The sequence below is a fragment of the Gorilla gorilla genome, chromosome 8 (assembly GCF_029281585.2).
Source record: "Gorilla gorilla gorilla isolate KB3781 chromosome 8, NHGRI_mGorGor1-v2.1_pri, whole genome shotgun sequence".
Lineage (NCBI taxonomy): Eukaryota > Metazoa > Chordata > Mammalia > Primates > Hominidae > Gorilla > Gorilla gorilla.
The window spans coordinates 30,599,362-30,616,530 of NC_073232.2; the positions used below are offsets into that span (position 1 = coordinate 30,599,362).

At 38.0% G+C, this 17,169-nt stretch overlaps 1 protein-coding gene across 22 annotated transcripts in view; it reads left to right on the plus strand.

The window, feature by feature from the left end:
- MLLT10 (MLLT10 histone lysine methyltransferase DOT1L cofactor) overlaps positions 1-17,169 on the plus strand; it is a 213,084-nt gene that overhangs the window by 82,063 nt on the left and 113,852 nt on the right. For 16 of the 22 annotated variants that reach the window (XM_055353859.2, XM_055353868.2, XM_063709702.1 and 13 more), the window contains 3 exons: positions 6,661-6,764; positions 9,124-9,217; positions 11,405-11,500. In XM_055353859.2, the coding sequence (XP_055209834.1) occupies positions 6,661-6,764; positions 9,124-9,217; positions 11,405-11,500 (294 nt within the window). The remainder of the gene's footprint in view (positions 1-6,660; positions 6,765-9,123; positions 9,218-11,404; positions 11,501-17,169) is intronic. The other 6 variants (XM_055353855.2, XM_055353856.2, XM_063709704.1 and 3 more) reach the window with 1 other exon arrangement.

Here is a 17,169-nt window from a genome sequence, read left to right on the forward strand (position 1 = left end):
CTGCTTTAGTCTCCCAAAGTGCTGGGAGCTACAGGTGTTTGGCTCACTGGCCTGGCCTTTATGATTTTTAAAACGATTTTTCTTGGGTTATTTTCTTAGTGGTAGTTGTAGGGCTTACTATCTTTATCTTAACTTGCTAGACTGTACTTAATTTTAGTAAGATGTATAAGCATATCTTTTTTTTCTTAAGCATATCTCATTTTATTGGGCTTCTTTTTATTGTACTTCACAGGAATTGCATGGTTTTTTTCTTTTTTACCAAATTGAAGTTTTGCAGCAACCCTGGAGTAAGCAAGTCTATTGGTTTCATTTTTCCAACAGCATGTGCTCACTTAGTGACTCTTTGTCCCTTTTTGTTAATTCTCATATTATTTCACACATTTTCATTATTATATCTGTTATGGTTATGTATGATCCGTGACCTTTGATGTTACTGTGAGGTGAAGTTAATAAATGTTGTATGTGTTCTGACTGCTGTACCAGCTGGCTGTTCCCTCATCTCTCTCTACTCTCCTTAGGCCTACTTGTTCCCTAAGACACAACAATATTGAATGTAGGCCAGTTAGTAACCCTTTGACAAGGTACATAGTCACCTAAGAGCTCTGTTGAAGATGTACAAGAAAATGTTCTTTTCATACCTGCTAACAACATCCATCCTGCAGTCTGTGGATCCAGGAGTCAATTTGACGTAGAAGTCTGATTTAAGAAACACGTTTCGAAAGGCTATGGCTGCTTTATAGAGGGTGATTCCTCTGATGGATCTGGGCAAAGTACATTGAAAACTTTCTGGAAAGAATTCACCATTCTGGGTACCATTAAGAACATTTGTGTTTTGTGGGAGGAGGTCAAAATGTCAACATGAACCGGAGTTTGAAAGAAGTTGATTCTGTCCTGCATGGATGACTGAGAGATTCAAGACTTTGATGGAGGTTGCAGATGTGGTGGCCAATAGCAAGAGAGCTAAAATTAGAAGTGGAGCCTGAAGATGTGACTGAATTGCTGCAATCTCATGGTCAAACTTGAATGAATATCTTCTCATAGATGAACAAAGAAAGTGCTTTCTTGAGATAGAATCTATTTCCTGTGAAGATGGTGTAAACATTGTTGAAATGATAACAAAGGATGTAGAATATGCCCTATACTTAGTTGATAAATTGGCAGCAAGGTTTGAGAGAATAGGCCCCAATTTTGAAGAAAGTTTTACTGTAGGTAAAATGCTGTCAAACAGCAGCGCATACTACAGAGCAATGTTTTATGAAAGGAAGAGTCAATTGATATAGCCAACTTTATTGTTATAAATGGCTGGGTGTGGTAGTTCACACCTTTAATCCCAGCCCTTTCGGAGACAGTAGGATTGCTTGAAGCCAGGAGTTTGAGACCACCCAGGGCAATATAGCAAGACCTTGTCTCTACTTGAAAGGTAGTGAAAGTGCCACAACCACCACCTCAGTGAGTCAGAAGCCATCAACACTGAGGCAGGACTTTTTACCAGCAAAAAGATAAAGACTTGCAGAGAACAGTTTTCTCCTGTAAAGCTCCATTGCCCTCTTCCACATTTTGCTATTATAATAAACATTATAAATGTTAAAAACTCAACAATATGTTGTTAAACTCATTGTTTTATGTACTCTATGCTTTTTTTTTTTTTGTTTTGTTTTTTTTTGAGATGGAGTTTTGCTCTTGTTGCCCAGGCTGGAGTGGAATGGCACGATCTCGTCTCACCACAACCTCCGCCTCCTGGGTTCAAGCAATTCTCACACTTCAGCCTCCTGACTAGCTGGGATTACAGGCATGTGTCACCACGCTCAGCTAATTTTGTATTTTTAGTAGAGACAGGGTTTCTCCATGTTAGTCAGGCTGGTCTTGGAACTCCTGACCCCAGGTGATCCGCCCACCTTGTTCTCCCAAAATGCTGGGATTACAGGCGTGAGCCACCCCTGGCTAGGTGTTAATTCTTCATTATAGCTTTGTCCCAATCCTGTTTCATTGTATTATTGTCACATTTGTATATGTTACAGTCTTGGCAATACAATTTGTAGACATTGTTTAATTCAGCTATTTAAATTAAATAGATAAGAGAAGAATGAAGAAGAAATACCTAATCACACTGTCTTACTTCCTACATGGTCCTTATCAGAGCTGTTTGTTTTTCATGTAGATTGCAATTGCTGTTTGGTGTCACTTGATTTTAGCTAAAATAATTTCCTTTAGTATTTCTTTTTTGTCACATCTGGAGCAAGAAAATCTCTAAATTTTTATTTTAAAATGTTTATATTTTGCCTTTATTTTTGAAAGACAGTTTTGCTAGTTATAGGATTCTTGATTTACAGGTGTTTTTTTTTTTGGTATTTTGAATATGTTATTCCATTGCCTTCCGGCCTCCATAGTTCCTGATTGGATCTCAGGTGTTAATTTTATTGTATTTATCTTACATGTGGCAGGTCATTTTTCTTGTTGTGTTTTAAGAGTTTTCTCTTTATTTTTGGGTTTTTTTTTTTTTTGAGACAGGGTCTTGCTCAGTTGCCCATGCTGGAGTGCAGTGGCACGAAAATGGCTCAGTGCAGTTATTGATCTCCTGGGCTCAAGCCATCCTCTCACCTCAGCTTCCTGAGTAGCAGGGACTACAGGCTTGCACCATCACGCCTGGATAATTTTTTTTTTTTTTTTTTTAAAGTAGAGGTGAGGTTTTGCTATGTTGTCCAGGCTGGTGTTGAACTCCTGGGCTCAAGCAGTCCTCCTGCCTCAGCCTCTCAAAGTGTTGAGATTACAGATGTGAGTTACCACTCCTAGCCACTTTCATTATTTTTAATGTGAATCTCTTTGTTTTCATCTTATTTTGAGTTTGTTGAGATTTTTGGATGTATAATTTTTTTAAAATCAAATTTTGGAAGTTTTCAGCACTAGATTTTCAAATGTAGTTTCTATCTCCCTTTCTCTTCTGGTTATTGATACATATGTAAATTTAATGGTGTCCCACGTTTTTTTCAGGCTGTTCTGTAGGTTGTATAATCTAAGGAAAAAACCGTCCGTTAGGTTATGTAATCTCTATTGATCTCTTCTTAAGTTTGCTAATTTTTTTCTTCTCCCAATTAAATCAGCTTTTGAGTCTTTTAAATAAAATTCAAACTCCAGATTTTCCATTTGTTTGAGGTCTTTGTCTCCTAAGTCCAACATCTGGGTACTCTCAAAGGCAGTTTTTCTTACTGCTCCTTTTTCCTGTGTGTGTTCTTTATTTTTAAATTTTTTTGTTGAATACCTATTTTAGGTAATATAGCCCCTCTGGATAATGATTCTTTCTTCTCCCTGTGTGTCTTACTGTTGTTTGTTTGGTCATTTATTTGTTTAATCACTTTGCCAGACTGATTTTCTGAAGTCTATTTTTCCAATAGTATACAACCTCAGATGGCCCTGCTCAAACAAATGTAGGACCCACCTTCCCTCCACCAGTTCCCCGTTTTTTTTAGCTTGACCTCCTAGGATTGCCACACCTTGGGGCCACATAAACCACTTATTGTACTTAACCTCTTAGCCAGTTACATTTTCACCCTTTTCTTTTGGAGGTGTTTGTTGTTTAGATACTGTTTTCCAAGGATATCAGAGGTTATTTTCCAATCATTTCTTAGAGGGTGTACAATTGAGCTTATGCACAGTCTTTTGACCGTTAGGTATGAATGTGATTTTACTTTGAAGTTTGACTTTTGAGGAATTGCCCCGGGTCAGAGTAACTAACTTTTCAGCCAGTTTTTGATCAGAGGTTGTACTGTAGCCCCCTGAGCTTTATTGATTGATGCATTTGTATTTGGCTTAGGGGGGAATGCTTTTAGGTTCGTCACAAATCCTGATACAATTTCTCCCCATTGGGTGCAGCCTAGTTCATGTGCACAACATTCTAGAACCCCAGGGATGAGTGTGATCCCAGGAGGGCCCTTCTTGCTGTCTTTCTCTAGTTCACTCTGTTAATCTTCTGGCTGTTCAGTTGTACTTGTTTCTTCTTGTAACTATCATTCTTGTCCTAATTGCTAACAAGTGTCCATTGTTTTGTTTTTTCCCTCTGACTTTACTTAAATTGTAGTAAGAACACTGGAAAATAGAATTCAGGTACTCTTTATTAGTTTTCTTTTTTTTCTTACTTGTTTTTGTTTGACAAATCATAATTGTGTATGTTTGCAGAGTACAGTGTGATGTTTTCTCTCTCTCACACACGCACACGCACACACACAGATTGTGAATTCTCCATTATTTTTGACAAAAACCTTAAGCATGAACTCTAAGCCTGTTAAAAAACAAAGTCTGTCCTCAGGCAGAGCTGCTGAATTCTTTGGTTCTTACAGTCCCCTTGAGTGTACACCCTCTGCCCTACTGCTCTGGAACTGGGGATGGGATGAGTAGCCTTCTTCTGAAGAGACACTCTTGCTCTATAAGAGGGTATTGAGAGAAGGGAAGGGTATGATAGCTTCTTGTTTTTCCAGTTTGTTTCTCATAATTAATATGGAACTTTCCACTCTACTAAAAGCTGGGGCAGGGATGATAGGGCCTTAGCATTCTTGGCTTTTTGTGAGGATGGGGATCTGTGAATGGGAGCTACCAGGTCTGAGTTGAATCAGAGACACTGGCAGCCTGGCCGTCATAGGGTAAAAGTATAGTCCTAGACTAGAAGCTGAGTTGGAGGGAGCCCTCATCTTCTTGGCCACACCATCTAGAGTGGACCATCTGTCATAGGGAGCTGTTGGGGTGGGGATGCTGGGAGCAAGTTGTGACTTAAATGCTATAGACTCTTAGTGTCATTATTGAGATTTAGTAGATTTACTTGGGTAAATTTTTTTCTGTATGTCGGTAGGACAATTCCAGAGACTACTTGACTGTTTTTCACCTGTGAAATGGTTACTTCTCTGGGGAGGAGATCTCCCATTCTGGATGTTTCACCCCCCTTCTTTTTTTTTTTTTTAATAAATAAAAATTATCATATTTTTAAGTTTTATGGGATGGTTAAGTAATGATTTCTATTCACTGTCAGCTCTTTGGAAGTTACTGAGATATTTGAGGCCTCTTTTGCATATTTTCCCCAAATTTTGCCATATAGAGTGTTATTGTTTCAATGTGCTCTATTCTTTTTAAATTTTTTTGATCATTTGTAGGCAAAAATGCATGCTAAATTCTTCCATTGTAACTAGTACTTAGGAATACTTTTATTCAGTGTGTCTAGATAGGTTTTGTTGTTATTTGGGATTTTACTTTTTAGAGGTATAAAATGATGTTTGTAATTCAGTTGAGTCTGAATCCTAGTTTTTCTTTCTTTTTTCTTTTTTTTTTTTCCTTTTTTTGAGATGGAGTTTCTCTCTTGTTGCCCAGGCTGGAGTGCAATGGCATGATCTTGGCTCACTGTAACTTCCACCTCCCTGGTTCAAGCGACTCTCCTGCCTCAGCCTCCTGAGTAGCTGGGATTACAGGCATGTGCCACCATGCCCGGCTATTTTTTTTTTTTTTTTTGGTAGTTTTAGTACAGACAGGGTTTCACCATGTTGGCCAGGCTGGTCTCAAACTCCTGACCTCAGGTGATCCACCCACCTCGGCCTCCCAAAGTGCTGGGATTACAGGTGTGAGCCACCACGCCCAGAGAATCCTAGGTTTTCAATAGAGGAGTTGAAATCATGTACCTAGTTAGATAATTAGTTGTTTTTTTTTTTTCTGTGTCCTTGTAAATATTGTTGCATGGTGTTATTTGGCACCACAGTGCAGAGTGAATGAAACCATTTGGTTGTGTTGAAGTTGGGCTAGGTTATGCTTTATTACTATTTAGAAATTAGTTTCTTTTTCAACATGTATCACCTGATTATATGTAGTTAGACATAACTTTTTGTATCCTCAACTTGCAGTCTGCTGATTTTATTCATTATACACTGATAATTACAGATTGTTGTTTTTGCAGTCCAGTCTTCTGTCACATGACCAGCCATGATTTTGAGCTGCGAAAAGTTAATATTGCGTATTAGTTACTTGCACATGGAAAATGGAAGATGTCAGTCAAAGTTTCTCGGGGTGTTCATTGGCTTTGTATCTCTTGGGCATTTCTGACCTACTTAGCTAAAGTATCTTCTTCTGTAGCCCACATATGTCAGCTTGGTGGGGCTGAATGACAGCCTACCCGTATAGGACTCCTCACAGACAGTGGAAATGAATGACCTATACCTTGCTAATTTGTGTAGGGCTGTTATTTGTCTCTTAGGTCCCAATACCCTGTTTCAAACCCTCTTAGATATGATTACTTCCTGCAGAGGGGAAAGATAAACATTGTTTTTACACCCTTGTTACAGGAATCAGTTTTGATGACAAGGTGTTGGGAAGAAGAGGTGTGGTAGATTGTGTCCTGGCCCGCCAGCCTCAATGCCTGGGAAGAGTCTTCCTGTCTTGCAAAGTTTGTGAGACTGATGAAGATAATGCCTTTGTGAATTTTTTTAATAGGACTATTTGTATGTCTTTGTTTATATTTTTCTGTTTGTATTATATGCAAAAATTAGATTATTGTCCAAAATGAATTCATATTTTGAGTTAAGATAGGTTAGTTAGTATACCTGATCTTCATTTCTGAAGATAATTGTAAAATTCTGATTCATGTTAAGAACATGTATGATTTTTGTCTTTTTTTTTTTTTTTAACCCCAAGACTTGCTACATTTGTGATGAACAAGGAAGAGAAAGCAAAGCAGCCACTGGTGCTTGCATGACATGTAATAAACATGGATGTCGACAGGCTTTCCATGTAACATGGTAAGGATGTTTCCATTGTTGCACAGAACTGAACTTGGTAAATACCTTGCGTAACAATCATAAGTTAAAGACTTAGATACTCAAACATTAATTATGGTAAACTTTATTGATATAGTTTCTATGTTCACATTTACTTATTTGTAATAAAGATAATTTTAATAACTGAATGTATTTACCAGAGTGATTTTGCAATAAGTGGACTCTGGTTCTGATGTTTTATTCTCTGTAAGCTTCAGTTTCGTCTTGTTTAAAATTTTGGTATTGATTACCTGTCCTTCGATTTGTTACTATGATTAAATGAGCTAATCTAGGTAAGCTTAGTGCAGTGTCTGAATACAAGGATTCAGTGAATGATAGTACTTCCTTACCTTCTGTGTCTCAAGTGAGAAGTAGTGTAACCACTGTCATTCTCAATATTACAATGGCGACTTCTCAAAAACTTATTTAAGATACTCTTTCATGCCGGGTGCAGTGGCCCACACCTGTAATCCCAGCACTTTGGGAGGCCGAGGTGGGTGGATCACCTGAGGTCAGGAGGTCCAGACCAGCCTGGCCAACATGGCAAAACCGTGTCTCTACTAAAAATACAAAAATTAGCCAGGTGTGGTGGCACATGCCTGCAATCCCAGCTACTCGGAAAGCTGAGGCAAGAGAATCGCTTAAACCTGGGAGGTGGAGTTTGCAGTGAACCGAGATTGCACCATTGAACTCCAGCCTGGCGACAAACCAAGACTCTGTCTCAAAAAAAAAAAAAAAAAGATATTCTTTCAGCAACAAAATTTCAAGGGCAAAAATTATTTACAACAATATATTTTACATAATAGGTAACAGTTCCAAATAAAAAGTTTGGGAATAATCTGTGCACTAATTTTAAGAATCAGTCTATGCTTCACTGCCAGTGTAAGTACATGCTCATTTCCTGAGTTTTTAGTGTGTGGTTATATGAAATCTGTTTTATACTACTATTGTGAAATGGAAAACGGTTTTTGACTTTTATAAATTCTCGTAATGACTGTACCAAATTTCTCAAAGATGAAAGTAGTTTTTGGGGTATGAGATCTGTATACTAATATAATTTTGGAATGTTAAAAGTGTGAAAGGTCAAATTGAAAAGATGGTGATTAGAAACTTCAGCGTTTTGTGTTTTTAAAAATGAATATGCTAGGCACTGTGGCTTACGCCTGTAATCCCAGCACTTTGGGAGACAGAGGTGGGCAGATTGCCTGAGCTCAGGAGTTCAGAGCCCCCCTGGGCAAGGTGGTGAAACCCCATCTCTACTACAAATGCGAAAAAATTAGCCGGGCATGGTGAAGCATGCCTGTAATCCCAGCTACTCGGGAGGCTGAGATGGGAGAATTGCTTGAGCCCCGGAAGGCCGAGGTTGCAGTGAGCTGAGATCATGCCACTGTACTCTGGCCTGGGTGACAGAATGAGACTCCATCTCAAAAAAAAAACAAAAAAACAAACAAAACGAATATTAGCTGGGTGCAGTGGCTATGCCTATAATCCCAGCACTTTAGTAGGAGGCCAAGGTGGGAGGATTGCTTGAGTTAAAGAGCAGCCTGGGCAACATAGCAAGACACCTCATCTCTACTAAAAATAAAAACAAAATTAGCCAGGTGTGATGGTGTACTCCTGTAGTCCCAGCTATTTGGGAGGCTGAGGTGGGAGGATTGCCTGAGCCCAGGAGGTTAAGGCTGCAGTGAGCTTTCATTGCACCACTGCACTCCAGCCTGGGTGACAGAACGAAACCCTGTCTCAAAAAAAAAAAAAAAGAATATTGTAACATTAGGTTTCATTTTCATTTCTTCCATTGCTTTTTACTGAAAAGCACAATTTATGTTTATCTCGCTTATTGTGCTGTGACTTAAAGCACTTACAGATGCAAATTTAGTCTTGAGTGAATGCGTGTTTTCCTTGTAAGGTTATGTAATCTGCATCCATGGGCTAAATACCATCACTTCGGCGCTTTAGAGGCATGGCCTTTCCATTTGTACCTGTGACAGATTGAAAAAGTAAAATGAAGTGTTAACTGATGGGGTGGGACTGAGGGGGAAGAGAATGTATCTTAAACTTAATATCTATTTGGAGACATAAAACATGTATACATCTTCATCCTAATAGAGATGTATGAAGAGTTTGTTTTAAGCCATAAACATAACTTTAAAAAAAGATCAGTTGCAGGTTGGGGTGAAATACACTTGGTCACAGCTAGAATAAAGCTTTTTATTTTCTCATTTTTTTCTTAGGAGATGTATTTTCTCAGAGCATGAATGATTGGAAGTAAATTTTATTTGCTTATATATACAGGTACTGTGATTTTAGTATATCAATAAATATACTTGGCTTTTATTTTCAGCGCTCAGTTTGCCGGACTGCTTTGTGAAGAAGAAGGTAATGGTGCCGATAATGTCCAATACTGTGGCTACTGTAAATACCATTTTAGTAAGCTGGTAAGAATTTCTCTTGGATTTAATGAAATGATTATGATTAGTTTTGACAATAGAATGACACTGTTTTATTAAAAAAAGCATATAACAGTTCCTTTTTCCTTGAGTTTTTGGCTGGAGATTGTGTTTAGCATGTTCTTTATTGGAAGTAAATAGATCTGTTAATAGTAATTTTAAAAGATTTTGCTTGCTTCGGTGTATTTGTAAAGGTGAATATTCTAAAATACTCTCATTTAGAATATATATTAATATTAGGCCGGGTGTTGTGGCTCACACCTGTAATCCCAGCACTTTGGGAGGCCGAGGCGGGTGGATCACCTGAGGTTGGGAATTGGAGACCAGCCTGACCAGCAAGGGGAAACCTCGTCTCTATTAAAAATACAAAATTAGTGGGGTGTGCTGGTGCATGCCTGTAATCCCAGCTACTTGGGACGCTGAGGCAGGAGAATTGCTTGAACCCAGGAGGTGGAGGTTGCAGTGAGCCGAGATCCTGCCATTACACTCCAGCCTGGGAAACAAGAGTGAGACTCCGTCTCAAAAAAAAAAAAAAAAAAAATATATATATATATAAAATATATAAATATTGATAGTGAATGTTGGTATACTTTAGTGAAAAAATTAATCTGTAGGAAACTGTTTATATTTTTAATGTCTTTAGTTAATTGGATTTTTGGTGCCAATTTTACATTTTGTGATTATCACTTTGTTTTTCATTTTCTGCTTAATTACTATTACCCATTTATTTATTTTCATTTTTATTTACTGGGAAATAGTAAAACTGAAGTAAGGCTGTTTTGTAACTTGCTTAAAAACCTTCAGAAAAATATATTTAAATACAACTTTGGGAATTCTTTAGATTTGGTCACTATTTGCTGTCACACAGGATCATGGTGATTGAGTTAGTAACATTTGTTTGGGTGTTACATGTTTGTATCCATGTTCCTTTGAAGGGTCAGTATGTCTGAAGTCCCGAGTATCTACTTCTCATTCTTTTTAATGGTAGATGTTAATACATTGAAGGTTTAAGGCTTCTTTATTTTTCTTTTAGTTTCTAATTTTTAAATTATTATATTTCCTTTGTGAATGGGGCTATTTCTTTTGAAAATAAATACTACAAGGGGCCCCTGTTTTATGAAATGAGCAGTTTAGACCTCTAATATTTTGGTTCTTGTATATGAATTACTTAAGAGTGTGTATCTGTATATCCTTTGATGCTGAATGCTTTATTTTAATGACAACAAAAATTTTGAGATTATAAAATTGAAAATTTTTCTTCCTAGGTGTAATAAGCATATTGAAATACTCATTTTCTAAATGAGAGATGATATAAATAAAAAAATGGATTTTGAAGTTTGTGCAAATAGAATTTTCTTATTGCTAATTATAGACATGATGTTATCCCATTTGATAGTTGGGAAAAATACCTGTTTAATAATTTAATAAGATTGTATAATCTTTACATTTGCATGGAATTTGAACTTCTTTATAGTCATTTTTATCTAGTTTACACCAATTAGATGTGGTACCAACTTTTAAACACCTCGAATAACTCTCACCTTCATACTTAATTATGCAATGGTACAAGTGTTTTAAACAGAAATGTGTGATGCTTTTTAGTAATGCTTTGAAAAGTGCATGAGTCTAATACTGACATTTCCTTTAATTTTTTAATTTTTTTCTTTATTTGCTCTATCAAATAAAATGTGCAGGAATTATTTATTGAACTGCAGAGATAAATTTTTAGAAAACTGTATACCTTAATACTGATGGTATAAGATTAAAAGTCTTCTTGCTTTTCCTAGTGGCATAAAGTAACACTTCAAATATTTACCTTTCTATTCTTCTAGACTTGGCACCCTTTTTTAATACGGCATTTTCTCTTTTTATTGAAACTTTTTATTTCTAAGCTGATGTTGAAAATATATAGTAGCTTATTTGAAAATAGATGATCTGTTTTCACACATTTTAATTTACAAAAATATGGCATTAATGTTTAGATTTTCTTTTATAATGCAATGGATGATATATGAATGGTGTCTAAACTGGATTATATAGATTGAAATAGACTTTTAAAAATTTCAGTAGACATTAAAAATACTTTATAGTTGAATTGGTGTAAGCCTAACAAAAAGATTCGTTTAAAAAGTTTTATATACATATACATATATGTATATATATTTTCTTTTTTAGAAAAAGAGCAAACGGGGATCTAATAGGTCATATGATCAAAGTTTAAGTGATTCTTCCTCTCACTCTCAGGATAAACATCATGAGAAAGAGAAAAAAGTAAGTGGATTTGTTGTTGCTAAATTTGTAGCACATCTACTTAATAGAATTTTTTTTTGCCTTTTTAGATAACATTACATTCTTGATAGTTAAATGGAGACATTGAAATATAGAAACATTTTGGCTAATAAAGAGTATTTAATGAAATGATAGGTTTAATGCCATATTTATGAATATGGTTTTACCCATTGCAACTGAAAATTTAGATTACAACTTTACTGAAAGCATGAGAGAAATTTCTTGCATGTGTTACTGTGGTCATCTTGCGAAATCTTTAGGTGACTTCAGCAATAATAGTTCGTATTATTATTATTGCTATATATTATTAACTGATTACTTCGCCTGTAAGTAATTATCAGCTTTTTTCCTTTATAATAGAACAATTTTGAAGTTCTATGTATTCTTGGCTATTTTTTCTTTTTCAGTGGTGCTACTGGTTTATTAATTTTTTCTAGTGGCTACATGTCATGTCTTTTGTTTGAGAATATTTTGTCTTTTAATTAAAACACTAAAAGCTTGCCTAAATACTAATCTGTCTTTTTCTGACTTGCCTGTTTTCCTGCTTACATTTTTACTTGCTTTATAGGAAATACTTTTTAATAAACTAAAAAATAATACTGGAAAATCATTTGTACTTAATTTGTTCTTTAATATGTTCTTTAAGAACATATTGCCATTAGCTGAGCATGGTGGTGGGCGCCTGTAGTCCCAACTACCCAGGAGGCTGAGGCGAGAGGATCGTTTGAGTGGAGGCTGTAGTGTGCTGGGATTGTGCCAGTGCACACCAGCTTGGGAGACAGAGTGAGACCCCTGTCTCTTAAAAATGAATCTATTATGAATTGTGTTTAAGGAAGTGAAGATAAAAAGGACATTGTCAAATGGAAAAGAATATTTTTCTTAGAAAGTTGGTATATGCTAGTTTTGGAAATGTTTCTGCAGACTGTATTTAAAATTTAGATCTCTTATCATTTTCACATTTGTAAATATGATTTGGTAAATGCCAACAAATAATTGTTTAAAAACATTTTGGGCTGGGCGTGGTGGCTCAAGCCTGTAAGCCCAGCACTTTGGGAGGCTGAGGGAGGTGGAGGAGTTTGAGACCAGCCTGGCCAACATGGTGAAACTGTGTCTCTACTAAAAATATGAAAAAAAAAATTATTCGGGCCCTGGTGGTGGTTGTTTGTAATCCCAGCTACTCAGGAGGTTAAGGCAGGAGAATCACGCTTGAACCCAGGAGGCAGAGATTGCAGTGAGCCGAGATCATGCCACTGCACTCCAGCCTGGGCGACGGAGCGAGACTCTTGTCTCAAAAGAAAAAAATTTTTTTGGTTTGAGTTAGTGCTTTTTCAAGGTGTAAACATTTTAAAAACTTAAGTAGTTTTGAGAGTAAATTCTCTATCATGAGTGAAATAATTATAACTTAGGGTTGTTGTTTGGCATTTATTTATTTATTTAGAGACAGAGTCCCACTCTGTTGCCCAGGCTGGAGTGCAGTGGTGTGATCTCAGTCTACCACAACCTCTGCCTGCTGGGTTCAAACGATTCTCGTGTCTCAGCCTCCCTAGTAACTTTCGCCCAGGCTAGAGTGCAGTGGTGTGATCTCGTGTTATTGCAACCTCTGCCTCCCGGGTTCAAGTGATTGTCATGCCTCAGCCTACCTAGTAGCTAGGATTACAGGCACATGCCACCATGCCTGTCTATATGTATTTTTAGTAGAGACAGGGTTTCACTATGTTGTCCAGGCTGGTCTCCAACTCCTGGTCTCATGCGATTCGGCCTCCCAAAGTGCTGTGATTACAGGCGTGAGCCACTGTGCCTGGTGACACACACACACACACACACACACACACACACACTTTTTTTAGATCTCAGGCAGCAAGTAAACATGTATATCTTGATTTCTTTTTGAGGTGGTTTTGTTATAAAGTGACGGTAGTAGGAACCTGTCTTGTTTATTGTTGATTAGATTGCTGATAAAAAATAGCAGGGTTGGTTTAATTAGCAGTTTTAGTAATAAGCACCATGAAAGTTTATTTAAGCTTTTTAAGTCATCAACTAAGGATTCTTAGGCAGGGCTCATTACAAATTGTGAAGAGGGAAGCCTCACTATTAATGGTCTTCTGTTCTGCCATTTCATGCATATTATCTTGTATAAAAAGCGCTTACTATATGATCGTATTTATTTTAAGATATGCCCTATCATGTTATTTGAAGGACAGTTATTAAATATGTTATGGTGTTGATTGAATATAGTGCTGATGACTACACGTATAGATCTTTTATTGCTCTGGGAATGAATTAAATTTTGTATTTTAAGAATTTTTTGTGGTGGTTGAGTGGATGCTAGATTAAAAAACACGTTTAGTCAAACTTGTTTAGCTTTAATATTTAGAAGTATGTAAATACTATTTGGATTTTACTTTTCGCATATATAAGTTTAATATAACTTGAGTTTTTGCTGTCAAGCTTGAATCTATTTTTACATTTTGTTTTTAATAACTGAGATTTACTGGTGATCTACAAAGTAAGCACACTAAATGAAGGAAACATACTGTAAGTTTATTATTAGACATGCTTGCTTGGCTTGGGAATATTTGGGAAAGGACTTTAAAAATATGGGATGATTATAAGTGATACTATAGTTAAAAGATTGAGTGTTACAGACTATCTTTTTCTCCTTCCCTCCTTACCTCTTTTAAGTTTTTTTTTCTTTTTCTTTTCTTTTTTTTTTTTTTTTTTGTTGCTTAGGCTGGAGTGTCGCCTAGGCTGGAGTGCAGTGGCGCAGTCTCAGCTCACTGCAACCTCTGCCTCCCGGGTTCAAGCGATTCTCCTGCCTCAGCCTCTTGAGTAGCTGGGATTACAGGTGCACACCACCACGCCCAGCTAATTTTTGTATTTTTAGTAGAGACGGGGTTTCACCATGTTGGTCAGGCTGGTCTCGAACTCCTGACCTTGTGATCCACCTGCCTCGGCCTCCCAAAGTGCTGGGATTACTGGCCCCTCTTTTAAGATTTTTATGTTCAGTAGAGTTGTCTTGAAAATATGCCTAGCGTGTTTTTAGTGTTGCATTGAAAGGTAACGCTCATAATCAAGTCAGACATTAGTATTTTTAAAACAGACAGTTCCCAATTTGAAATGGTTTGAATTACGATTTTTAGACTTTACACTGGTATGAAAACAATATGCATTTATTGTGCTTCTAGATTTACCATGGAGTTATGTCAGGATAAACTTTTCGTAAGTTGAAAATATTGTAAGTTGAAAGCACATTTTTAACAGGATATTTTCAGCTTATGATGGGGTTATTGGGAGTAGCTGCATTGTAAGGTGAGGGGCATCTGTATTGTATATTATGAGCTAAATTTTGGTGATACTGTTCATAAGAGATACATTGAACCACTTTCTTTCTGAATTCTTTTATCTGCCTTCATTCTGGCACATATTTTTCTTTTTTTTTAAATTTACAATTTTAAAATTGTTTGTTTGTTCGTTTGTTTACTGAGGCGGAGTCTTGCTCTTGTCGCCCAGGCTGGAGTGCAGTGGCTCGATCTTGGCTCCCTGCAACTTCCGTCTCCCAGGTTCAAGCGATTCTTCTGCCTCACCCTCCCGAATAGCTGGGATTACAGGCACCTGCCACTACGCCTGGCTAATTTTCTGTATTTTTAGTAGGGACTGGGTTTGGCCAGGCTGGTCTCGAACTCTTGACCTCAGGTGATCCACCCGCCTTGGCCTCCTAAAGTGCTGGGATTTCAGGCGTGAGCCACCATACCCTGCCAAGAATTTTTTTTTTTTCTGAGACGGAGTCTTGCTCTGTTGCCTAGGCTGGAGTGCAGTGGCGCAATCTCAGCTTACTGCAAGCTCCGCCTCCGGGTTCACGCCATTCTCCTGTCTCAGCCTTCCGAGTAGTTGGGACTACAGGCGCCCGCCACCACGCCCGGCTAATTTTTTGTACTTTTTTTTTTTTTTTTTTTTTTTAGTAGAGATGGGATTTCACTGTGTTAGCCAGGATGGTCTCGATCTCCTGACCTCGTGATCCGCCCCCCCCCCCTTTTTTTTTTTTTGAGACGGAGTCTCGCTCTGTTGCCCAGGCTGGAGTGCAGTGGCGCGATCTAGGCTTACTGCAAGCTCCGCCTTCCAGGTTCACGCCATTTTCCTGCCTCAGCCTCCCGAGTAGCTGGGATTATAGGCACCCGCCACCACGCCCGGCTAATTTTTTTGTATTTTTAGTAGAGACGGGGTTTCACCGTGTTAGCCAGGATGGTCTGGATCTCCTGACCTCATGATCCGCCCTTCTCGGCCTCCCAAAGTGCTGGGATTACAGGCGTGAGCTACCGCGCCCAGACAAGAATTTAATTTTTTAAAAGGAGGTGAGCGAGGTGTGCCGGTTGTGTTGAACCGACCTCCGCCCCACCCCGCCCCGCCCCACCCCCGCCCCCAATCCCACTGGCGCCACGAGGGAGATGGCAGGGGCAGGGAGGTCTAGTGGGATTCCACACCCCTGCCTCCCATGCACTGCCCGTGGGCGTAAAGGAGAGACGAGGGGCCCCTGGGGTGAAAGAGACCAGTTTCATTTCCCGTGAATGTGGGCCCCTCTTCTGTCGTGGCTCAGTCCTGGTCCACCGCATTGATCCTGGCATCTGTTTCTCTTTGTGTATTTAAAAATACTATTTATCGAAGTATAAATAAGTGATATTGTTATTTTATATTTAATATTAAATACTGTGGTATCCAAATTATTTAAAAATGAAATAACTTTTAACTTACAACTTCATATGGTTTTAGGAAAAATTTAAAAATATATAGCCTTTGCTTTTCAGAGAAGCTCTGTGTGATTCAAGCTGTATTAGCACTGGTTAGGTACTAACTATAGTGCGAGCAAGGAGAGAAGAAAAGTTAATGGTGAAATATGGCTTCGAATAAGGGATAGTTTGTTTTTTCTTGTTTCTTTTGTTTTTCGTTTTTGTTTTTTTTTTTTTTTTTGAGATGAAGTATCGCTCTGTTACGCAGGCTGGGGTGCAGTGGCACCACCATAGCTCACTGCAGCCTTGATCTCCGAGGCTCAAGGGATCCTCCTCCCTCAGCCTCCTGAGTAGCTGGGACTACAGGTGTATGCCACCATGCCGGCCAATTTTTTTTTTTTTAAAATTTGTAGAGACGAGGTCTCCCTATGTTGCCTAGGCTGGTCTCTAACACCTGCGTAGAAGCAATTCTGCCTTGGCCTCCCAAAGTGCTGGGATTACAGGCGTTAGCCACCACCCAGGCTGATTAAAGGATAGTTTCTGCAAAAATTGAAAATTTGGTATATATTTTAAAAGGAACCAGAGCATATATTTAAAATTAATTAAAGCTGTGCCTATCAGGATTAAATTCAGTCACTAAGAGTTCAAATTGTGAATTATTATTTTTGTAGAATGCCTTCTAATATTTGTTATGCCTGTTAATGTTAGTTAATGTTGATTAGTAAAAGGAAAGCATGCTGCTGTTCTATAATTTCACTTTTGGCAACAAACGTGTGGGTTATTTTCTACACCAATTAATCACCCAATTCTCTGTGGACACCAAGTGGGTGTCCTACAATTCAGTTCTGATATTACGCAGAGTTAGTGCAGATCCTATAGATACTGGGTCCCACGAGACTGCGCCCACTTCAGAGGCCAGTTGCAAGTCCC